The 21,645-nt window shown below is 38.4% G+C and overlaps 1 protein-coding gene across 1 annotated transcript in view; it reads right to left on the bottom strand.

The window, feature by feature from the left end:
* bahcc1b (BAH domain and coiled-coil containing 1b) overlaps window positions 1–21,645 on the bottom strand; it is a 227,074-nt gene that overhangs the window by 19,906 nt on the left and 185,523 nt on the right. The window contains 9 exon segments of the mRNA XM_051918733.1: window positions 115–285; window positions 2,202–2,435; window positions 4,493–4,748; window positions 4,844–4,958; window positions 6,891–7,010; window positions 10,674–10,810; window positions 11,477–11,643; window positions 15,512–16,384; window positions 20,603–20,945. Coding sequence (XP_051774693.1) covers window positions 115–285; window positions 2,202–2,435; window positions 4,493–4,748; window positions 4,844–4,958; window positions 6,891–7,010; window positions 10,674–10,810; window positions 11,477–11,643; window positions 15,512–16,384; window positions 20,603–20,945 — 2,416 coding nt within the window.

The raw sequence follows: 21,645 nt of genomic DNA, 5'->3' as shown, positions 1-21,645 counted from the left end.
TGCCATACTGTGGTGTCCAGTGTAGTGAGCTTCACCCTGAGAAGCATTGCCCTCTGATATTTTCATACAAATGATTTTATTCCCTGATGCAAGTTGGGTGAGAAAGTGTCATACCTAAAAGCCCTTGTCTCTCCTTCTTTTTCTTTGCTTTCTGATTGGCCTCAAGTTTCACAACAGATGAAGGAGAGGGGTCAAGTAGGGCTGAGCCGAGGGCCGGTGATCTGGAAGTTAGGCCACCAATGTCATCTCCTTGGTCACTGTTACAACTGCCTTCATCCTCTCCTTCTGCCATCAAAAATGAATAAATAAATAAACACATTAATTTCTCTAATTAAATCTGTACCTCTTTGTTGCCTGCCTTTTGCTATAATCTGAGACATTTTTAGCCTTACTGAAATGACAGCTGGTTAGCAGCCATGGTATCAGAACCCCTCTGAAAAATGGGGAGATATAGCACTGTGCCCATGAACATGTGATTTCAGCAAGCTGTTTGAATACCACTCATGCCCAGAAACCATGCTTTTTTTTAAATTGTAGAGCACTGATCTATGTCATTGGCACTGCTACTTTATATACATATTGTGCTCACTAGTGCCACTTTTCTATTGTAAATGACGCCTCTCTCCATTCAATTACAAATACATGACAGATACACTGCCAAGATGTAAAAATGCAGGAATACAAGTAATACAAACTGCTTTGGTTTACTCCTTTGTTATGAGACAAGGATTTATTTACTTTTGAATTTTCAACACTGGTTTCTGTCCATGTGCCTTTCATTTGCTGCCTTTCGTCAGCCATGTCATATGTCAACCTGCTGTTGAAATGCTTCTCACTTACATGGCTAAAACTGACAGTCTCCCTGGTGCAAATATTAGAAATATGTAAATGACAGAAAATATGAGGGCTATTAACAGATTGTCAACATGATGAGAAAACATGAGGGAGGCAGAGAGAGAGAGAAAGAGAGGGAGAAATTCCCAAAAAGAATTTGGCTTAGGTGAATGGTGCCGAACAGCTGTGTCTGCCCATAGAATGATCCATTTGGCCAGCTGGTGCAGAGACTCCTAGTCTCAAGTGGAGCCGGATACTTCTGCTTGATTCAGAAAGCCAGTACATGAATGGCAAGCATATAATCTAATAGGTGCTACAAAATGTTACTTGAACATACCCTGGCAAGAAAGACAATGGTATTTTCAAAATGTTGCAGCTTGGTTCAGCGAGCATGGGCTGGTTAGCTTTCATTAATAAGGTCTGCATATGTACAAAATCGACACATAAAACTGACCAACTTGAATCCTTTGACTGGAAAATGAACCAAATGGTCCAACCTGATTAGCACAGTCTGATTAAATATAAAATGTTAAAGGTACTGCGGTGGGTTGGCACCCTGCCCGGGATTGGTTCCTGCCTTGTGCCCTGTGTTGGCTGGGATTGGCTCCAGCGGACCCTCGTGACCCTGTGTTTGGATTCAGCGGGTTGGAAAATGGATGGATGGATGGATGTTAAAGGTAGTAGCATATCACTGTGCAAACAAAAGTGAGGAGTGCCTTGTTGCAGCAGTAATAGATGTATCACTTGCAAATCAGCAAACATTCAACAGAAAGGAAGATAACATTTTAATAATAATAAAAAAAAAAACTAGAGATCTGCATGAAACAGGCGGTACCAGTGAGATTTATTGTGCAGCTGTGAGAGGAGTTGAACCCTGTTATTGGTAACATTTTCAAAAAAAGTAAATCATAAACATGCCCACTTATTTATGAATAATTAAGAGTCTTTAGGCACATAAAAAAATATTTTTGGTAGCAATAATGCTTTATAGAGCATGCCAAACCTGTTAGTAAAAAAAAGGTCTGAACCACTAAGAGGCCAATTAGCTTTACTGGTCACTTGTCAGGTTTAGGAGGGGCAACAAGACTTTAATTCAGTAAGATGAAGTGCTCAAAATAAAAATGACAAGTAGAGGTGCTGTGCAAATGCAATACATGATACCATGTACCCAAACCACAGTCTTATAGGCAGTGAAGCAACATTGTCTGTCCAACTTATCTTCTTGCAATCTAACTATCTCACATACACTGCTGTAAAAACTTTTAATTTGACACCCTGGTGAGTGCAATCTTTAATTCCTTAGATAAACATCTAACCTCCCATCTTTATAAAACACTTTTGATCATCAGGCCCAGTGACCAACCCACCTTGATCTGAAGAGGTGCTCTCTGACTGTGAGGTCTCCTTCCCAGTGACTACGTCTTGTTTAGATTTTCCACTTACTGCTGGAAGGCTTAGGCTCTTGATGGAGGCTTTCTGAGTTGTTATTCGCCCAGTGGAGGATCTTCTCAAGGATGGACTAAATTTCCTCTCGCTCATCTTTTTTCCAAACATCATTCTTCCTGATAAATTATCAGAACCTGCACTGTCTGTGCTTAGTGCTAGAACAATTAAGAAAGTGGTCATTTGGCAGAAAAGAGAAAAAAAAACTGCCTACAGCTCTCAAGCAATCTATACAAAACAGTCGGCAATGGAGAAACACACATTTCAATGTTTGTTAAGAAAGCAAGAAGTTTGACAAAGGATAGGTGACTATCCAGTCCAATAAATTTAACAAAAAAGAAGTTAGGGTTCAGCCTATTAGGTTTTTTGTTTAGTTATGTTCATTCAAGATGTCTTGGACAGATATTCTTGAAAAGTTGTAAAGGTTTTGGCTTCAACTAAATGACTGGATTGTTTGTTCTCGATTTTTGTTTTAATTATGAAGTGCTTATACTCAACAGTGTTTACAATATAGCCTTACATTTTTATTTGCTTGTGTGTTTCATTCTGTACATTGTCTCAATGTTGGCAGAGTTCCCTGAGTAAACCTTTAATCATTTTTAGACTTTGCTACTTGTAGGTCACTGTCATCCATCTTTTTAATTCAAATTAACATTCCATTTGCCTGTGTGTAGCACCACTCTACTGTACATTAAATGACCTTTTCTAAGTTTTCACCAGGTTTTTAGGATTGCCAGGGCTTTAGAACAGTTTTTACTAACTTCTTAAGTTTTTTGGTGTGAAATTTAACAAATTTACTATGTACTGTATATCAGAGTAATGGCTCAAGGACAGACGTACAGAATGAAACATACAGGCAAATAAAAATGTAAGGATATATTGTAAACACTGTCGTTTACGATAAACACTGTTGTAAACACTGTTGAGTATAAGCACTTCATAATTAAAATAAAAAGATGTGGTAATTGAGAACAAACCATCCAGTCATTTAGTTGAAGCCAAAACCTTTACAACTTTTCAAGAATATCTGGACAAGACATCTTGAATGAACACAACTAAACAAAGCAGACCTCATAGGCACTCCACTGAGAACTTCACCCAGTGTAGAGCACTCTTCTTTGATCCATACTCTTTGCCTCTTGCCAATTAACCAGCTTGAAACCAAGTTCGATAAGCTATTGACATCTGAAGTAACCTATTACTTCAGAACAAATGTTGGGTGCGTAACCATACAAATTTGGGATGCTCAGAGGAATCAGCTGCCAATTGAAGTTGGATGATTTTCACTAAAAAGACTTGATCTGTGATTGGTAAAGAGGCTGATCACAAAAAACAATATTTTTTCAGCCCATGCTTTTCTATGCTTTATGGTAATTTATCAGTGAAAGAGTGGTGACTGGTATATTAGCCTTTATGATAAAGAAAGTGGAGTAATAAACTGAAGAAAAAAAAATCTAAGAAGTCATCCTGTGCAACTAGACACGTGACAAGAAAAGCAACTTTAAGTAATACAGACATTTATTTTGCCCTTTAAATTAAAATGGACGACACTTGAGTTTGGACATCATGCTTGTTTAAAATGCAGCAGCTTACACTTTAAATTGGAGAAAGAAAAGACAACAATGAATTAGAAATTGCTGCTTAGTAAACAATAGCTTTTTTAAAGATTTGTACTGTGTTTATTATTTGTTGCTGGGTGTCATACAGTATCATTTTTGGTAAGAAACAAGTACTGCACAATTAAAATGGTTTTAATTAAAATGTATCATAAACAGCAGGGAGTTTTCCTTTAAGGAATCTAAGAATTTCCTTTTGTTTGACACAAACACCCTTACCATAGCCAAGTCTGACTGCTGTGTTCAATATTCAGTTAAAAGAAAGCAGCCATATTTACACCTTTCACTTTAATAACAAGCTTCTGAATTACCATGTGCGATTTAGTAAAATGTATTATTTCATTATTAAACATATCCATTATGTCTTAGAAGTTAAGGTGTTGGGTCACAGAAACTATGGGTAATTCACTACCCATCACTAAGCTGAGTAATCTAGAGCAGATCATGAAACATGGCTGTACTCCAACTGCAGAAATATGAAAAGAGCTGTACCACTATGATTCACAAAAAGCCCTGGACAGAGCAGTCCATTAAATACTGTAAATACATGTAATGTTTTTGTTTAACAATGACTACCTTTTCATTTCTAAGTCACCTACCTGTTTCAGCTCTGCTCCTGCTACCTGGCTGAATCTCCATTTCCACTGCTGGCCTCTGTTCCCCTCGGGAAATACCCTGACCCTGAGATATCTTTGTAGGTAAGGTGCTAGGGGGCTGAAGCGCTTTTCGCCGAAAGGGACCTTCTCCTTTGCCACAACGATTTACTTTAGCCTTTTGCTTGAGCTGCGAAACCTTCCTGGCCAATTTGGAATTCAGTGCCCTCTGTGTTCCACTCTGCTTGCAGCGGGCCTTCACCTAAAAAAATAAGATTAGAACCCAAAGAGGCAAGTTAGCTAGAAAATGAATGGGAAGAAAATGATGAGGTTGGTGGCAGGAGTAATGTCACTCACCTTTGGGCCACTGAAGCACTCTAATCCTTGATCAGAAATGGCCTTTTTCTTCCTCTTTACACTAATTCCTTCCTGTAGCTCGTCACAGAGCAAACCTAGGCCAGTCTCCATTGACCTGCCAATCACACAAGGAACGAGATGTGACCATCAATGACTTAATTCCCTTCATACAGGCAGGCACAGGTGTACAGTGTTTTAGTTGTAGCTGTTTCTGGTCAGTGTCTGCTCTTATGCTTCTTAGCAGTTTGTTTCCTTAAAAAATTACAATTTCAGCAACAAGAACCAAGCTAAAATAAAATAAAATCAAATGTCTTCCAGAAAAGGTCCTTAGGCACTGTACTGTTTTTCAAAATATAACTAATCCCCTCTGAATACTTTAGCAGACCACCTTCCCAATCTCCCATAGAACACTTTTAGGATGAAAACTATTTCATAAATTTTGAAAAAAGCGGGAATGTCCTGGTGGGTCCAGGTCTCAGTATCCTAAGCTTGTACAAGTTAGTCCCAGCAGCATGGAGCTGTCAGCAAGCTGTGACAAACATGATGTGACAGGGACACTCCCCTCTTGTCGGATCAGTGCACAGCTGCCGAGCTAATCTCACAATCACTAATTAAACAAAATTGTGATTAGCAGGGTCTGCTGTTTCCTTGGCACTCTTTAGACAGTTACCCTCTTAAAAGCTAAAGGCTTATTTCTGCACTCTTCCACAAGGAATCACAGTTGGACAAGGGCTGCAGAGAGCAGCCTCAGTGCTCTGCAGTTTTAAGAAATCAGTAGGAAACACTCAGCACCTCTATTTGTTGCATTCTTTACAGTTCAGCCTTATGGTGCAAACTTTGTAGAAGGCCCACAGGCTTCGGCAAAGGAATGTCTCCATTGATTTTAGATACAAAGCAACTTGCTTCATCACTTTGAAACAGAATCTTTCAGCCTGAAGCATTTTATCCAGTTTACTTTCACAATAAGCACATTCAATGTTCCTCAATACCAAGCCAAATCAACTTCAGTTATTATCTTCCTCATCCTCCTACTCCTTTGAAGGTTACCATCTCAGAAATTGCATCTGCAGACAGCCTTGCAAACAAAGTATGTGAATCGACACTGCCAGAGACTGAACATAGACTGACTGCGCAGCTGAATTAAACTTTCTAAACCAAGCCTTGTCAGAGGCATATAAAGGAAATGAATCCCTTTTCTAACCAAGCAGAAATATATTAAAACATTATGTCTGAGATAAAAACAGTCTATTATACAGTAGTTAGTTACCAGGTTGGTCAGTTAAGGAATCACATGAAGACCAGTTTGTGGGAGAAGAACTCAAAAGGCACTAGCAAATTAATCTAAGTGTGTCTGACAGAGAGTATGTGTGTCTGCAAATTGCTCTTATTGAGACAGTTTTCTGATGCAAGGTATCTGGCTCTCTTTTATCTTTTAATCTGAAACCACAATAAGTTCAAGTTGCAGTATGTTTGGTTTTGAAATAATATTCAGTATCAATCCATTTTATTATCCCAACTCAAGGTGTTCATTGGGGAAATATCTCCTCCCCCTCCCAAAGGCAGTTGTGGGAAAAAGCACTGCAATTGGTCCTCTGGGCAGAACTGGTCCAGTTACTGCTCAGATGAACATTATCTAATGAAACACATTTCTGGATCATTTCAAAGTTTGCAGAGTGCAGGCATCAGATTGCTGACCCCAGCTGTGGGCTGTTCAGTGTTGTAGTATTCATGACGAATGTAATGTTTATACTCCGTTCATTGTTTAAATTAGCATTTTAATTGCTAAAACTAGGTCTTGTTTTTTTGATGTAGGGTGTTCTGATCCATTGTTCAAATATTGCTGCCCAAAAAAAAAAATACCACTGGTAAGTTGTATTTTACATTAATAAAGGGAAATGTCACTGGATTGAGTTGGTCAATTATCTATTAGAGCAGGCCTACTGGGTCCATAAGCGTCAGGATAAAAAAAGAAAGAGATGCAACAGCATTAAGATTAACTCGACACATGCCTGTTTGTATGTGTACCTTTTTTGGATCCTGCACTTACTTGACTTTTAAGGGCATATCTCCTGCTGCTGTTGGGGTGCTAGTACTTCCAGATGTAGACTTCCGTTTTCTGGGCCTCCCAGGTCCACGTCGAGCAGGACTACGAGATGTCTCCTCCTTCCTAAAGTGGCAGAATTTGAAGAAAAATAAAAAGTTTAGGTTCTTAGTATGTTCAATGTTACAATGTACACTTTTTCCTACTTTAACCATTTTTATTCCCAAATCACATTATTTCAAATAAGCCTTGTCAGTTTTCTTAGGGATCATATATTTTCATAATAACCCATCGCACCTTACTGTGTCACTTGTCTGATAGCTAAATGCCAATCAACAAAGATCTATGAACTGGTTTATAGTCAAGTGCACATGACTGAGGTAGCAGATGCCTGTATGCTACAGACTATAGGAAGATGAATGGCAAACCATCTAGAAGGTCAAGGCCAAATGCAGTCTACACCACTACCAAAAGAGCCACGTATGAATTACAAAGAATGTATCATTTACACTGACAGCATACCAACACCTAGTTAATGTGAAGTAATGCTATGTGTGATAAATGCAGTTGTGTTTGCTTTTTTATTGTTACATATTCACTGTTGCATATGATACTCTAGAACTGTGGCACACAGTCCTTAACTTATCTTTTCTGATCTGCTCAAATGATCTTTCTTCTTTGCCGTCTCCTCCCTATCTCCCACTGATATTTCAAAGTTGCATAATTGTTCTCTGCTTCAAAGTGCTCTGTAAACTGTCTTCTTTCTCACATAATAACTCAATCTGGTCAACATTCAAATGTCCTGTACAACTTTACTTTGTCCTCTGCACAGCTTCACCTGCTCCCATACTCCTGACCAATACTTAAAGCGCAAGACTAGCAATCACTAGATGAAATGAAAATTCTTAAAATGGTCACATCGCCTTTGCCCTACGCATTTGTTTCTGATAAAGTTTCACTGAGGTATTCTTCTTAAGTGGTAAAAAATGAATAGATATGTGTTGTTCACAACAATAAATCTTTCAAGTTGTTTTACATTGATAATTTATTACAAGGTAAATTCAGTTTCTGTTCCTTGTGCCTTCACTTATGTCTCCTATTTTAACTTTCTGTTTATGTTACTGCTCTTTCTTGCTGTTTTCTTTTTTCTGTGTTGCACTGATGTAATTAGCTTTTTCCCCCCATACAAAAACTGAAATATTACTTGTTTAACTATCCACAGAAATTTAGTAAATGTCATTTCAGATTTAATAGAAGTCATTGAGAAGTCAAAGTTTGCCCAGCTTGGTCAATATTTGGGTGGTGTTTACCCTTTATCCTGTAATCTCCCTGTGTTCCCTCCTGAGTACTTAATTTTCTTCTTATGTCTGAACAAATGGAGGATAAGGTGACTAGAGTCAAGACTGATGAACTACTTAATATTTTCACTTTTCTTTAAAGTTGCATTACAGTTTCCTTCTTGTCTAAAAGAATTTTTTGCCTAGAAGATTTTTTTAACAGTTGCTCATCCAACACAAAGATAAGTGCTGGTCTTCACTGTGGAAAAACCTGAAGTTAGGTGCACCCTCATATGTGTCATTGCCTATGTTTTGTATTATTGATTCACTTCGATTAACACAATAATGTCTTATGTTAGGTTGTTGTGATGTTTTTCCACACTTGACTCAGTTGTTCACACATAAGCAAAGGACATGAATTTTGGTCTGTGGTGGGCTGGCGCTCTGCCTGGGATTTGTTCCTGCCTTGCGCCCTGTGTTGGCTGGGATTGGCCCATGACCCTGTGTTAGGATATAGCGGGTTGGATAATGGATGGATGAATTTTGGTTAATCATGCAATGCCTGGAGCTGGAAAATTGTCAGATCGGGTTTCTTTAGATATCAACTCCGGCTTTGATTGACACATACAGTACATAGTCTCAAACTGCTGAATTATTAAATCCTAAACTAATCATAGCCTTACTTGATCATTGCTTCAAGCTGCAAAGTACCAACTGGAACACAATCACTCCTTTTTACCCAATAAATACTAAACTGCCCCACAACCACATAGCTCACCTGACATTTGTTAGGTAATCATGTTGACATAGATATTTCCCCTTGCGCTTGTCCATAGAATAATGTACCAATGCATAGATTATTTTTGTACCACATAATGATTGAGCTGTTGGGCAGCTTACAAGACATTCTATGCTAAATGAAAACAAGACTTGACTGCCTTCATTGGTACAACTCAAGCAACTTGGAACAATTCTAAATAATAAAATGTTGTTTTCTAATTTTAATCTGCAATTTACCACTTATGCCAAAACAGACACTTGGTCTTTGCTTGGTTGGTGCCTTCCCAAAAGTTAATAAGGTATATGGCGATAAGTACTGCACAGCTGACACCTTTCTGAGTGAAGTAATTCAGTTCAGTATGCTTCAAGAGTGGTAAAAACTGTCCTTGTTCCAGATCACTTACTTGCCACTTTTCTCAGTTCTCATAATACTGATGATGAATTACAAACATCTTCTCCCTTCGGTATGACTGTCAACCTGCTACCACTTATGTATTTTATAGCTGCCCCTGTACTGAATAGGTCAGCCTTTGCAGAATGGTATCTTAAATGCACCCCCTCATTATAAAACCATGAGTATATTTTTATACATAGCTAAATCACCATCTAAATAGTTCCATTTTCCCAGCCTTTTAACATGAGGTAGGGGTACAACACTTTCTTTTGTATTATAAATAACCTTCTGTTGTAGGCAGGTACTGGATTACTTACTTTGCTTGTCCAACTTGACATTGTACATCACAAAAATTTCAGAAATTAATCTATGCATTTGATCGTCTGTCTGTATGCAGTTATAGAAGTAAAAAACAGACTGCAACTCAAAGCTCCATTTTCTTTTTATTCCCCGTAGCTCATATAATTCACCAGCATAACTTCATGTTTCATGTGTACACCTACAAAATGCAGCTTTTAGATACATCTCAGCGACTAATAACCTCACTCTATCTGTTCTAAGAAATGCTTGAAGAACAACAAACATTTAGCAACCTAATGGAAAATAAAACTACTGTTTTTGAACACTACAGTATTTTAATGAATCTGACTCTACTTATGATTGTCTCATATCTGAGTAACAGTTATTTTTATGTAACGGCTTCAGCATCCATCACAACCTCTCAATCTCAGATACTGAAGAACTTTAACCTTACAAAGTGAAATAGTATAGTTTTCTGATTAATGGCCTCCCCAAAAGTTAATACTAAACAGTCATGCTAAATATATGGCACTCCATCAACTGGTTATTCTGCAATGATGTTCTGTAAAAGCACAGACACTACACACCTTACAATACTACATTACTACAACCTTTGAAATAGACTGAAGAAGGTCATCATGCAGTTCCTCCACAGAAAACCCTTAATTACCCCCTAGTGCCCACTCTACAGAATTTTCTTTACAATGAACATTTGTTACCTGCTTCTTCTTTACAGAATTTGAAAAATATACATTTAAAATTTTTCACTTTCTCCACTGCTCTTGTATTTGCCATTTATAACATGCTGATATTTCCAGGCTCTACTGCCAGTGTTTACTATTATGCGTCTGCAATGTATTGTTTGCTTCATTTTCTCTAATAAAATTAATGGCTTTCTTAATTGTTTTATGCACTATAGAATAAAGATTGATTAAAGCTGAACAAGAGCCTGAGACTAAATAAACAGTGCAGCATACTCAATAGACATATTTAGTTGTCATCTTAACATTCTGAACTGCTGTGACATTATTGACTCACTCATGGTCGTGCCTCCTTTGCAGTTTGGCCAGCTCCTTCTGTTTCTCTTTGTACTGGCGCTGTAGATCTGCAAGCCTCATCCTCATGGCCACCTCTTGTCCATCCATTCCTTCAATCGCAGCCTTTACTGGACAGACCTGTACAAAGCGGAAAAAGTCAGGCACCAATGTCCTCACTACAGAAAAGCAGGCCCATTTTAACTTACAGATGGACCAGTCCAAGTTTCTTTTTTTTTTTTTCCAAAAGGATTGTGATAGCTAGGTTGAATAATTTGTGAATCATTTCTAGGTCAAGCTAAAGTGACCCATCTTCATTATGAAATAAACTGTGGCTGATAAGGTTTATTGAAAAACTTAACATCTATTGTTTTTTTACTGGCACACGTTTTTAATATGGGATTTTTTTAAAAGAGATTTGTTGTGTAATAGTCCAGGCAGGGTGGCGCAGTGGGTAGCACTGCTGCCTCGCAGTTAGGAGACCCGGGTTCGCTTCCCGGGTCCACCCTGTGTGGAGTTTGCATGTTCTCCCCGTGTCTGTGTGGGTTTCCTCCAGGTACTCCGGTTTCCTCCCACAGTCCAAAGACATGCAGGTTTGGTGCACTGGAGATCCTAAATTGTCCCTAGTGTGTGCTTGGTGTGTGGGTGTGTGTGTGCGCGCCCTGCCCAGGGTTTGTTTCCTGCCTTATGCCCTGTATTGGCTGGGATTGGCTCCAGCAGACCGTGACCCTGTAGTTAGGATATAGCGGGTTGGATAATGGATGGATGGATAGTCCAGTCAGTCTTTCAGTTGGAGATTTTACTCACCGGTTCCAGACGAGGAGTCCAAGTACATTTTTTCCGTAGGTTGAAAGCTCGGCGGATTGGACACCGTTTCCATGCTCGAAGACTGTTGTCCTCTCCTGGATTTAGCTCAAGAGACCGAGCTGCTGCCAAGGTGGCCAGGTTCTGAAGATCAAAGTTCAGCATCGCTCCTGTTGTAAATGAAAGAATGGACTTTGGTAATTAACATCCTAAATTTGCTTGTTGGCATTCAGCAGTGTTTGGCTTTGTGGCAGCATTGTGCATTTATGGAAAAATAGTCTAATGGTCTAAATAGAATCACAATGCCAGAATTAAACTATAAGGAGCACATACACTCTACAGTATGGTACACTATAGGGGCACCATATATTGGGCACACTGTTACATTGCACTGAGTTAAAGCTACGCTATTGTTTTCCCATTATACAATAGAGAGAAAGGGGGGATAAGACCAGTGGTTGCCCTTCATTTATCACTGTTGCAAAGACATAAGTGCCAGTCACAGGCTCAGAATTAAAAAAGCCTTGAATATTCATTCGCTGACCATATGCTGTTTCTTGGTACCCTAGGACTGAAAGGCACTCTGTCCTGAATTGGAGATTTGTTGTGTTTCTTGGCTCCCATTTATTTTATTCTACTCCAATCACCCCCTGTGTGGGAGGTGCAGGAATACTGTGCTAAGAGTTGTTCTTAGTACATCTCTAGTTAAGTTTTTCATTTAAAAACATCAGAAAAGTAAACACATTAAGGCTACAGCATCAAGACAACTACAGTTTTGTAATATTAATAAGTGATTCTTTAAAGTCCAAGTGCCTTTCTGTTACTTATTGCTAGTACTGAATAGTTAAAAGAATTGTCACTGGACAAAACTGGGTAATAAGCAAGGTATAGATACAAGTTTTAAAGAGAGAGACTATACAGACAAGATAACAGCTTCCATGCAAGTTAGGTTAGCTATATGAAAAAGTGACTTGTAACATTTCTGCAAAATTAACTGAACATGCTTCTAGTTGTCGTAGGTCACCACTGATGAATTTGTTTTAAAGCCTTCCATACTATGTTCAAAATTTTAAACCATGCATTCCACAACAGTGCTTCTGTTTATTTAGGCTAAAAAGATCATCTACTCCAATGTATAGTTGCAGCTCATGTATAGGTCTTTTGTTGACTTCCTGTTGTCTTTTTATGAGACTCCCAGGCTACACAAAATATGTCAGATATTGCCTCACAGGTGAAGTATACATCATAAGTAGAGCCTTTTCTAGACCTGATTCCCATTCATTGAGCTATGCAATACATCTTTTTCCTTTTGAATCAATTCTGGATATTATGTTGCTGTGGACTCTGAGACAACAGATCTGTCATATCATTGCAGTATTCATTCTAGTATGCCTCTCCCTGAAAATTATACTGTAGGTGGCCTGACCTGTCTGTAAAATGGTAAGTGAAAGTTGGTGGGGAATCTAAGAAGTTTCACCATACATTACAATGGGAGCCTCTACCGTATCAGCATTACCTCTAGTGAGAAAGGTAATAATAAAGACCCACGTAACTTTAGTTGAGAAAGGTTTGAAAGGTCTTTTTCACAAGATATATATGCTCATCAAGGCTAATGCTATGACCTTATTTGCTTAAAAACAGCTCCGTCCTTGAGCTGAGAGAACTCATGATGTCAACAGGAGAGAAAAGTGCTATGATGTCACTAGTAGCCCGGAAGGTTTGGATGTTCATGCCCACCTGGCATTTCTTCTCTATATTTAGCTGTCTGGGAAGAGGCACAAAAATCAATTCTAAGCAAAGGATTAATGAACCATGAGCATAAAAAAGTGATTGAATGCCAAGTGAGCAGAATTAGTGATCGACCACAACATTGGATGACCTTCAGTCTGTTTGAAAAGACTGAGGCCAAAAAGCCAAATGTGAAGTCATTCTGTTGGGCAGGTTGTACAGGGCTGTAATGCTGGTATCAGGTCATACATTTGGTAATTTTTTCATGATATTCAAGTGAGAAAAAGTTAAATGTTGGCTATTAAAAACTCTTGTATAAAGAACCTTTCATAAAGAATAGTATCCCAAAGAGTATAATGCATATAGTACTTTATTTTTAAAATTTATGTACAATACAGGCAGCCTAAGTGGCTTTCTGACTGTCTCAACATGAGATTGGTGCAAACTAAATCTGCATCCTTGTAAATTCCAGTGCACCTCCAGAGCCACTGGGCCTTACTGTCTAGAAACAAGCTGTTCCTGTCAAAGGTGGACTTCTCTTTGTCAAGGTACATAGGCTGCCCACAGTTAGCAGCCCTGACAGGAAAAAAAGGAAAGGCCATAAGATTTAAATAAAATCAAGATGACCAGGGGTAGGATATAGTATGTGTTTGCAAAGGAGCAATCTGCCCACTGATACTCATTTACAGTAAACAGACAAACTAAGCAAGATACCACAGTATGTTATTTCTTTCTTTGGGCATTTATAGCTATACATGCAAAAAGGGTCTAAATTTCCAGAAAACAAAACCTTTCAGATAGTAGCAAAACCAAGTCAGTTGCCTGTTAGAAGCACAGTAGGAATGGTTAGCTAAGGAAGGTCAAATACTTATATTTGCATTTTATTTTTAAGTGCATGCTCAGGATTGGCTGAAGGAGATGACCCTCTTGTACCTGCCTACTGTTCAACATGACTGAAGACTGTACTGTGCAACACTGTCTGTTACTGTTGTTATCCTGTTTATGATACCCCCTTATGCTATGCAATCTATTCAGGTCTGACTTTGTTTCATGCTTTTTTATTTTCTTTTTTATATGGTGCTTCACCTGCCTCCCTACACCATTCTTTAGTCATGAGGAAAACGTGTCCTGTCAGACCTCAGCCATAGTTTCTTAAAGGTGTGAATGTAAGACATGCACAATGATGGCAGGAACAATAAAAGAAACCATGACTTGATATGAGGAAGATGCTTGTATGGAGTTGTTCAGTCCAGTTATTAGTTGGGGTAAGGCCCCGAAGGCAATATCTATATCTTTTTTATTACCCCTTCCCCCACCACCTTGGTTGCAAAGGTCCAGCCAAGACCTGAAACCAGATGGCTACAGCTGGCTGCTCCCAAGCTATCATTTAATTCCATTCATCTCTGCATATTTTTTTTATTTAAAGGCAGAAAGTGAGAGGAAGGAAGGAAGGAAGCAACCTACATGGTACGTGCCAAGCTTCTGTCACACAGAAAGGAAGTCCTGGATTACCCAGCGGCCAGTGATCCAGCTGCACTGTTGCTGGATGGGGGTGGTTTTGCTGGACTGCAGTGTAAATCCCCCAGAGGGAGGGGCAGTGGGGTAGCTTGCTGTTATCTCCAGTGCACACAAAGACTGCACACTGTGTTGGCGGAAAAACTTAATAGAAGGACATTATTTTCCTTCTGGCCTTTCATGTGAAAGAAAAACAAAACCAAGGATATTCAGTCATTGCTGTCCTTCTATAAATATCCTTCATGAAAAACAGCTCTGCTGTGCCTCACTGACCCGAAACAAATGCCTCACTTGCAGTCCCCTTCTGAATTTCTAGTCTTGCAGCACACAATGTAAGCAACTTGTGCAAAATACTTAGAACTATCAATGAGATATGGCAACCACAAATTAATTTTTGGGATACACAACCAAATAATATCCCATGTTCGTGAACTGTATTGAGAGAGTGTCATAGGGTGTGGTTGGGCGACATGAATATAAGACAGACAGACAGTATATATAAAATGTGTTATTATAAGAATTATTGTTTACCAAGCAGATAGCTGCAGCAGATACTTAATGTGTAGCCCTCCAGGCTGATACTCTCGTGGTAACAGAAATGTTAAAGAAAGATTCTGGAACCATTGGCAGCCATAAAAGCATTAACAGTTGCTGTAGTTTTGGCAAGTTCACCAAGCATCTTGCTACTGGACAAATGTTTGAAGAGGATGAAGCTGACCTCTTATGTGGAGATTACTTTACAATGAATGGGCAGTAATCATGCCAAGTAGACATTAGCACCAAACTTTCTCTCACCTTCATTTTCTGCCTCACTCTTCCTCTGCTGCAGCTCCAGATCCACTAGTGCACTGAGCAAAGCTATTCCATGGCTGGGGTGACAACACAAACTTACTGATGGGTTGTTGGCATTGGAGGAATGTGGTGGTGTCAGCAACGGAGTATCTCCTTCACCATAGAGTGTGGCTGCAATCAACAGATCCAAGCCTGTGCTTGGGACAGTCTGCCAATTTACAATTACTGCCTTGTCTGGCCCACTTCCTGAAATGCTATGATTGGGCTCATCCTCCTGTGATAAAGGACTCCTGCAGAAATCCCCAGATTGTGGCGTAGGGGTTTTTCTCCCCGACTCCAGATCAGAGGTCTCCTTTTTATCACCTACTGAGCATGGACTTGTGCAAGGATGGTAATTCTCTCTGTCTTCTTCATCCAGTATGTTCCTTACATGTTCCTCTTCCTGTCTGCTGTCTTGAAGACTAAATTCCTGTTTGCATACTGAGTCTTCCACCTCCATTGGTCCTTGGGAATGATAGGTGGGAGTAGCAGGAATGGGAGATGGTAAACTAGAGGTATCTTTTTCAGGTCTAGGGCAGTGAAATAGTCCACTTGAGTCCATTTCTGATGGATCACAACAGTCACTGCTACCTACTACTTCTACCTGCCCAAGTTCAGTGGTTTTGGGTCCAACTACTTCCTCTGATATTCTCGATGAATCAGCCTTCTCATTTATTAGTTCATCTTCTGCTGAACCTATGGACTGGGGAACAGGTTCATCAGGCTCTGCCTGCATTGCCTCCAATTCATCAGGTTCTGCTGCACGGATATCTTGAGGTGACATACTACTTCTGTAACTCATGGCAACTTCCGGATATGTGTAGCCTGGTGGAAGGTCTACAGTGAGAGAATAAAAAGAGGATAAAGAACCATAATAAGCATCACTCAAGTGATTTAACTTAACAGATTCAGGCAACACATACCCGCTTATCAAGTTAAATGTCTATTCACAGACCTATAATAATGACATCTTTGGGAATCCTGAATAATTTGAACTGGACTTTTTGCTTTACATCTATACAATCTTTCACCCCCTACAGTTGAAGTTACAACTCATTTAATAAATAATGAGAACAGCATATGTTATTAGGTAACATCTGAATTCTACCTTTTGAGACACACTTATATCACCTGTTCACAGTTTGTGTAATCAGTGAACAGCTGATTTTGCCGACAAGGTTCTCAAAACATACATTCATGATAAAATAACAAGGAATACATGTTAATTAAGTGATTTGCATCTCTACCATAAAGGGTATTTGTCTCTGGGTTAAGCTAAATTTTATGTAATATTAAACTTTTGAAAATAAGATTTTTTTAAACCTTCAATAAATCTTTTAATGTTACAACAGAATGTGGAACAAGGTATTTGGTTGTGGAAAGTAGTGAGGTGTTAGATTCTGTTGAGGGACAACATACAATTCTTAGTGCTTGGTGCACAGGGACAGGAACATGGATAGTGTTTTTGGACTTTGGTTTGAAATTGGGGCACCCATGGAATAAGATAAAAACTGGTATTCTCCATATGGGGCTCAAAACTCTGCCTGCTTCATATTAACAATTCCCCATGTTGCTTTAAACAGACACTTTTTAATAGTCTTAGGGCTCACATGTATTCAGCTTGTCTGTTTTGTGGTCTAAAACGAAATAAAGGTTTTGCTCCAGAGCTTTTTTATGTTCATAAAACAAAAAAACATACTTTAGATTGGTCAAGATCTATGTATTAAGGCTAATGTAGGGTGTGTATGTCAAGAGGCAATGTCCTGCTGGATCTGTTGTCCTCCATAGCATGTTATTGATGGGATCCATCCGTCTGCTGATAGAGGTGTCGGATGAATGCGTATCCTTCTGATTGCCTCCTGCTCAAAGAGCCCTGAAGGATAAGGAGGCCTTGTTTGCTGTCTTGCTGACCTTAAGTGCTCCTAAAGCTCTGCTTTTTCACCCACTGTAGAGCTTCACATAGATATGAAGCATGATTTATGAAGTTATTTTTCTATAAAAGGTTTGAGCATGGAGTCTGGTTTACTGTAAAAATCACAGGCCTTGGTTCCAGCTGCCTGACCCTGATAACGCCTTGTTTCATTTTTGTCCTTGAGAAAAATAACAATACAAGAAAATCCTAATGCATAAGTTAAAATTTAGTAAGGGCCAGCTAATGTTTGTTCGGTTAGTGGTGGCATACTTTTGGATATTTTGTTCTAATTGAAGGATTACAAATATAGACGTATTTTGAATCATATTTAGGTTAATTTGTCAGTTGGTTACACAAACACAGTGTTGTTATTTAGTTTCAACTGCATAAGTCAACATATTATAACGAGCATTTTTGAAAGAAATAGGTGTTCCAAATAAGAACACATGTAAACATAGGAAGAACATGTAGAATCCATACAGCTCAGCCCTGAATCTGACACCACAGTGCTATGAGAAAGTGGCATTACCTAAGAAACTCTTCTGCTCCACTTCTTGTTCTTTGGTTTCAGGATGAATTTATCATTTACTTCAGATAGTCAATTACGATGAGTCAAGACACATAAAATCTATGCGATCAACAGGAAATTGCCACGATAAAGGTGAAGATAAACTTGGGAAATTAACATAATGATGCAAGAGAGGCCATGATGCTGCCCACTTTCAGAGAACCTTGCCACATTAAACCATTGCTAGAGTCCACTTCTACCTGTAATTGGATGACAGAGTAATTCGTAATTGGATTAAGCAACTTCTGTTATTGGCCCAATGTAAACTTGGAAGCATAGAAATGATCAAGTCACTAAGCCAATTCTCACATCTTCAGAGAAGGTGACATACTAAATGGCCAGAAGCTTCCTTAATACAGTAAATTCAGATGGAATTACCACGGTACCAAACCACACATCCAAGTACAGCAAAAACATTGGTGAATTCGCAAGGGGGGGCTAAAATAAGTGCATATAATTTTTCAGAGAAAATAGTTCAAAAAATGTTTTCATTATTCTAATTATTAATTTGTATTGTTATCAAATACCAACCCCTTTGACTTCACAGTCACCTGTGGAGCAATACTTCCAGTTATGTAATTGGCAGATACATAATATTTAGATAATTTATCCCACACAAAAGATGACAGCACATTCTTCTAGGGTTAGGATACATCCTATGAAAGAACAAGTAAGTGTCATTCTCAATGTGGCGCTTCAAAATTAGGACATGGTTTACTTTAAAACTGGATCAGACTAAACACTTCTGTTAGTGTTAGTCTAAATGAACTGGTACATGTTCACCAACACTGGTTCCAAAACAGTAGGTCACAATTGCCAGAATCATGTGAAGAGTGATTTCTGTGGTAGGAAGACTCACCAATCATGGCACAGAGTACTTAATAACTTTTTTAACAAGTTGAGACACTGAATCAGTTTTGGAAATTAAACAAGCAAGTAATATTTTACACATTCCATACAGTTATAAATTGACTAGACTAGCCACACTACACACTCATTCTGTATATCTGAAATTTTATATACAATATACTGTATACTAGAAACAGTATCTGTCGAAGAGAGATAATAGAATAATTGAAAAATATGTGTTTTATGCACCTTTCTTCTATATTCGTATGTATGTGAAGGCCTCTCTTTCAATCCTGCTTCTCAAACTCTTATTATTTTTGATGTGCCTTTCTGACCTCCTGTCTGGTTTTACTTTTCCATTTTTGAAGGCAACTTTCTCAGCGTGCACCTTTACTCCTCACGTCTCACATTTGTACATCCTCTTTCTTTGCATGACCAAAGCCAAACTGACCAATTAGTTTACTCTTAGGGACTGAACACAGGCCTTAGTGTTTTATTATTAACATATTTTCTGCTTAGCTCTGAAAGATGTATTTTTACTTACAAAAAAAGCAATGTGTGGCTTTGTAATCTCTCTATTATATTAAAAACGTTTTCCATTGTGTCTACGTTATTCAACCTTGACCACTCCCCTCCACACTGCTGACCCAGTCATTACTCCTACTGTGCACATCCTCTCTTCGTACCACCCAGTGACACTGTCAGTCCTGCTAACTCTAGTTTGACCATAACTAGGTCTCGCTTTTGCTGATTGCCTAATATTTATCACTGCTGAAGTCCCGTGGGGGTGTGGCAAAGCAAGGCGTTTTGGGCCTTCAATGCAGTCAGTTATAATGGCAAGGCAGAAAAGCAATTTTAGATAGCGATAGAAAAACAGCTGCAAGAGCTGATATTGAAAATCGAAAAAAAGAAAATGAACAGAAAAGAGCTCATTATAATAAAATCAAGAGAATCGTCCAATAAATTAGAAAAAGAAAAATATCCTGAACAACAGAATGTTTATAGAATGCACGTTAGAGGATAAAGTAATTCATAATAATGTTTTTGATGAGGTGTTAATATAATTTTTTATTTACTTTTTATTATGTTTTACTTTTTTAATTCTCCTTTTTTTACTTTTTAGTATGTTTTATTATACATTGGTATTTAAAATAGACAGTTGTAGTGAAATACTCAAGTAACTGATTTTCTGTCTATAATAACTAAGGACCAAACTGTCTTCCTCCCGCACCCTGCATACTCTTCTATATACCAAGTTTTTTTAATGGAATTGCTTTCTCTGATGTAGGGGTGCCCTGACGCTCATCTGCAACCCTGGTGGTTGGCAAGTGAAGTGAGCAGGGGGCCATGGCCCCTAGTATTTATTATTATACTAGTTAAATTGAAATGCATGATGGGTATCAGTTTAAGATTTGAGTTTGGCTTAAAATCTTTTTCAAAGTTCTGCATGTTTTGGTTGTGGCATTGTGCATTTTTGAAGATTTTAGTTTGTTTTCACTTTTTGACAAAACTGAAAAAAAAATTATTTGGTCAGTCTTGTATCCTGGTAGAAGATCTACATGAAGAGAATAAAAAAGGAGAGAGAACTGTGGTAAGCATTACATGACTAATTAACTTCACAGATCCTGACAATGCCTACCAACTTAATATGTGGAATGTCATTTTACAGATCTACAATAATAAATATTTTCTCACATTTCTAAGTAAAGTACATTATTTAACTTACCTGGTTCGAGGGACTGTGGGTAATCCTGTGGTGGCTGTCCCTCAGGTCTCTTTTCCTGTGTCTCTTTCCCCTTGGAGGAATGTGATGGAGTTGGACTGAGAGCTGGAGAGCGGGGTGCTGTAGCAGGACTGGGATTTGGCATGGGGCAAGGTGTACATGGATTACTTTTGGCATGGGGCCGCAGGGAGGGCGAAGGGCAACAGGGGGAAAGCCTGTTGCCACAACCTCCTGGCGATGGCATATTTTTGGTGGTGGAAAAACTGAATGGCTTTGTGTGTTTCAGACTTCTCTCTGACAGCAGCTCTTCAAGTTCCAAGGATGTTTCCTCTTGTTTCCGGAGGGGCTACACAGGAATGAAAGACCAAAAAATGAATGCAGATATCAAGATCTTAATTTTCATTGTAATTTACATTTGTGTTATTTTTATCCTTAAAGAACCACATACAATATATCATAGATCTGCTTACAATGAATTCCCAAATCAATACAATCGACTTTACATAAATCTATGAACTATAACACTTTTTCATGAACTAATGAGCAGTGACCTTTGTTACAAATTCAAACAGAAGTTTTCTGAGAAGTGGAAAATTGAATGAGATAAAAAATATATTACATCCATATATTTTTATTGTTTTTAATATACCAAGTTATTGATGTTTCCGATACTGAGTTTTGATACTACATCATGATGCAACTTTACTGTTTTATATGTGTAACTCAAGAAACTTGGGTATGGTGTCAAAGTGGCTAAAGGAGCCAGTATCATTTCAAATGACTATGTATTTTATATTGATGATGTTTACCCTATATGAATAAATCCAAAGACACACAGGTAGAAATGTTAAAGATTTAATTTCAAATATATAGTAGGTTTCACTGTAAACACCATTTGCATGCTTAATGCTTTACTTGCATTATATGTTTTTTAAAAAAAGTATTTTTATTTGGAGCACAGGCATGATTACTTTATATAACACATCAGTGATTAAATGAAGTCTATAACCTAGTTTTAAATTAAATGCCTTAGTATTTGAATAGAG

The sequence above is a fragment of the Erpetoichthys calabaricus genome, chromosome 14, assembly GCF_900747795.2.
Source record: "Erpetoichthys calabaricus chromosome 14, fErpCal1.3, whole genome shotgun sequence".
Taxonomy (NCBI): domain Eukaryota; kingdom Metazoa; phylum Chordata; class Cladistia; order Polypteriformes; family Polypteridae; genus Erpetoichthys; species Erpetoichthys calabaricus.
This window is presented reverse-complemented; position numbering and strand designations above follow the sequence as displayed.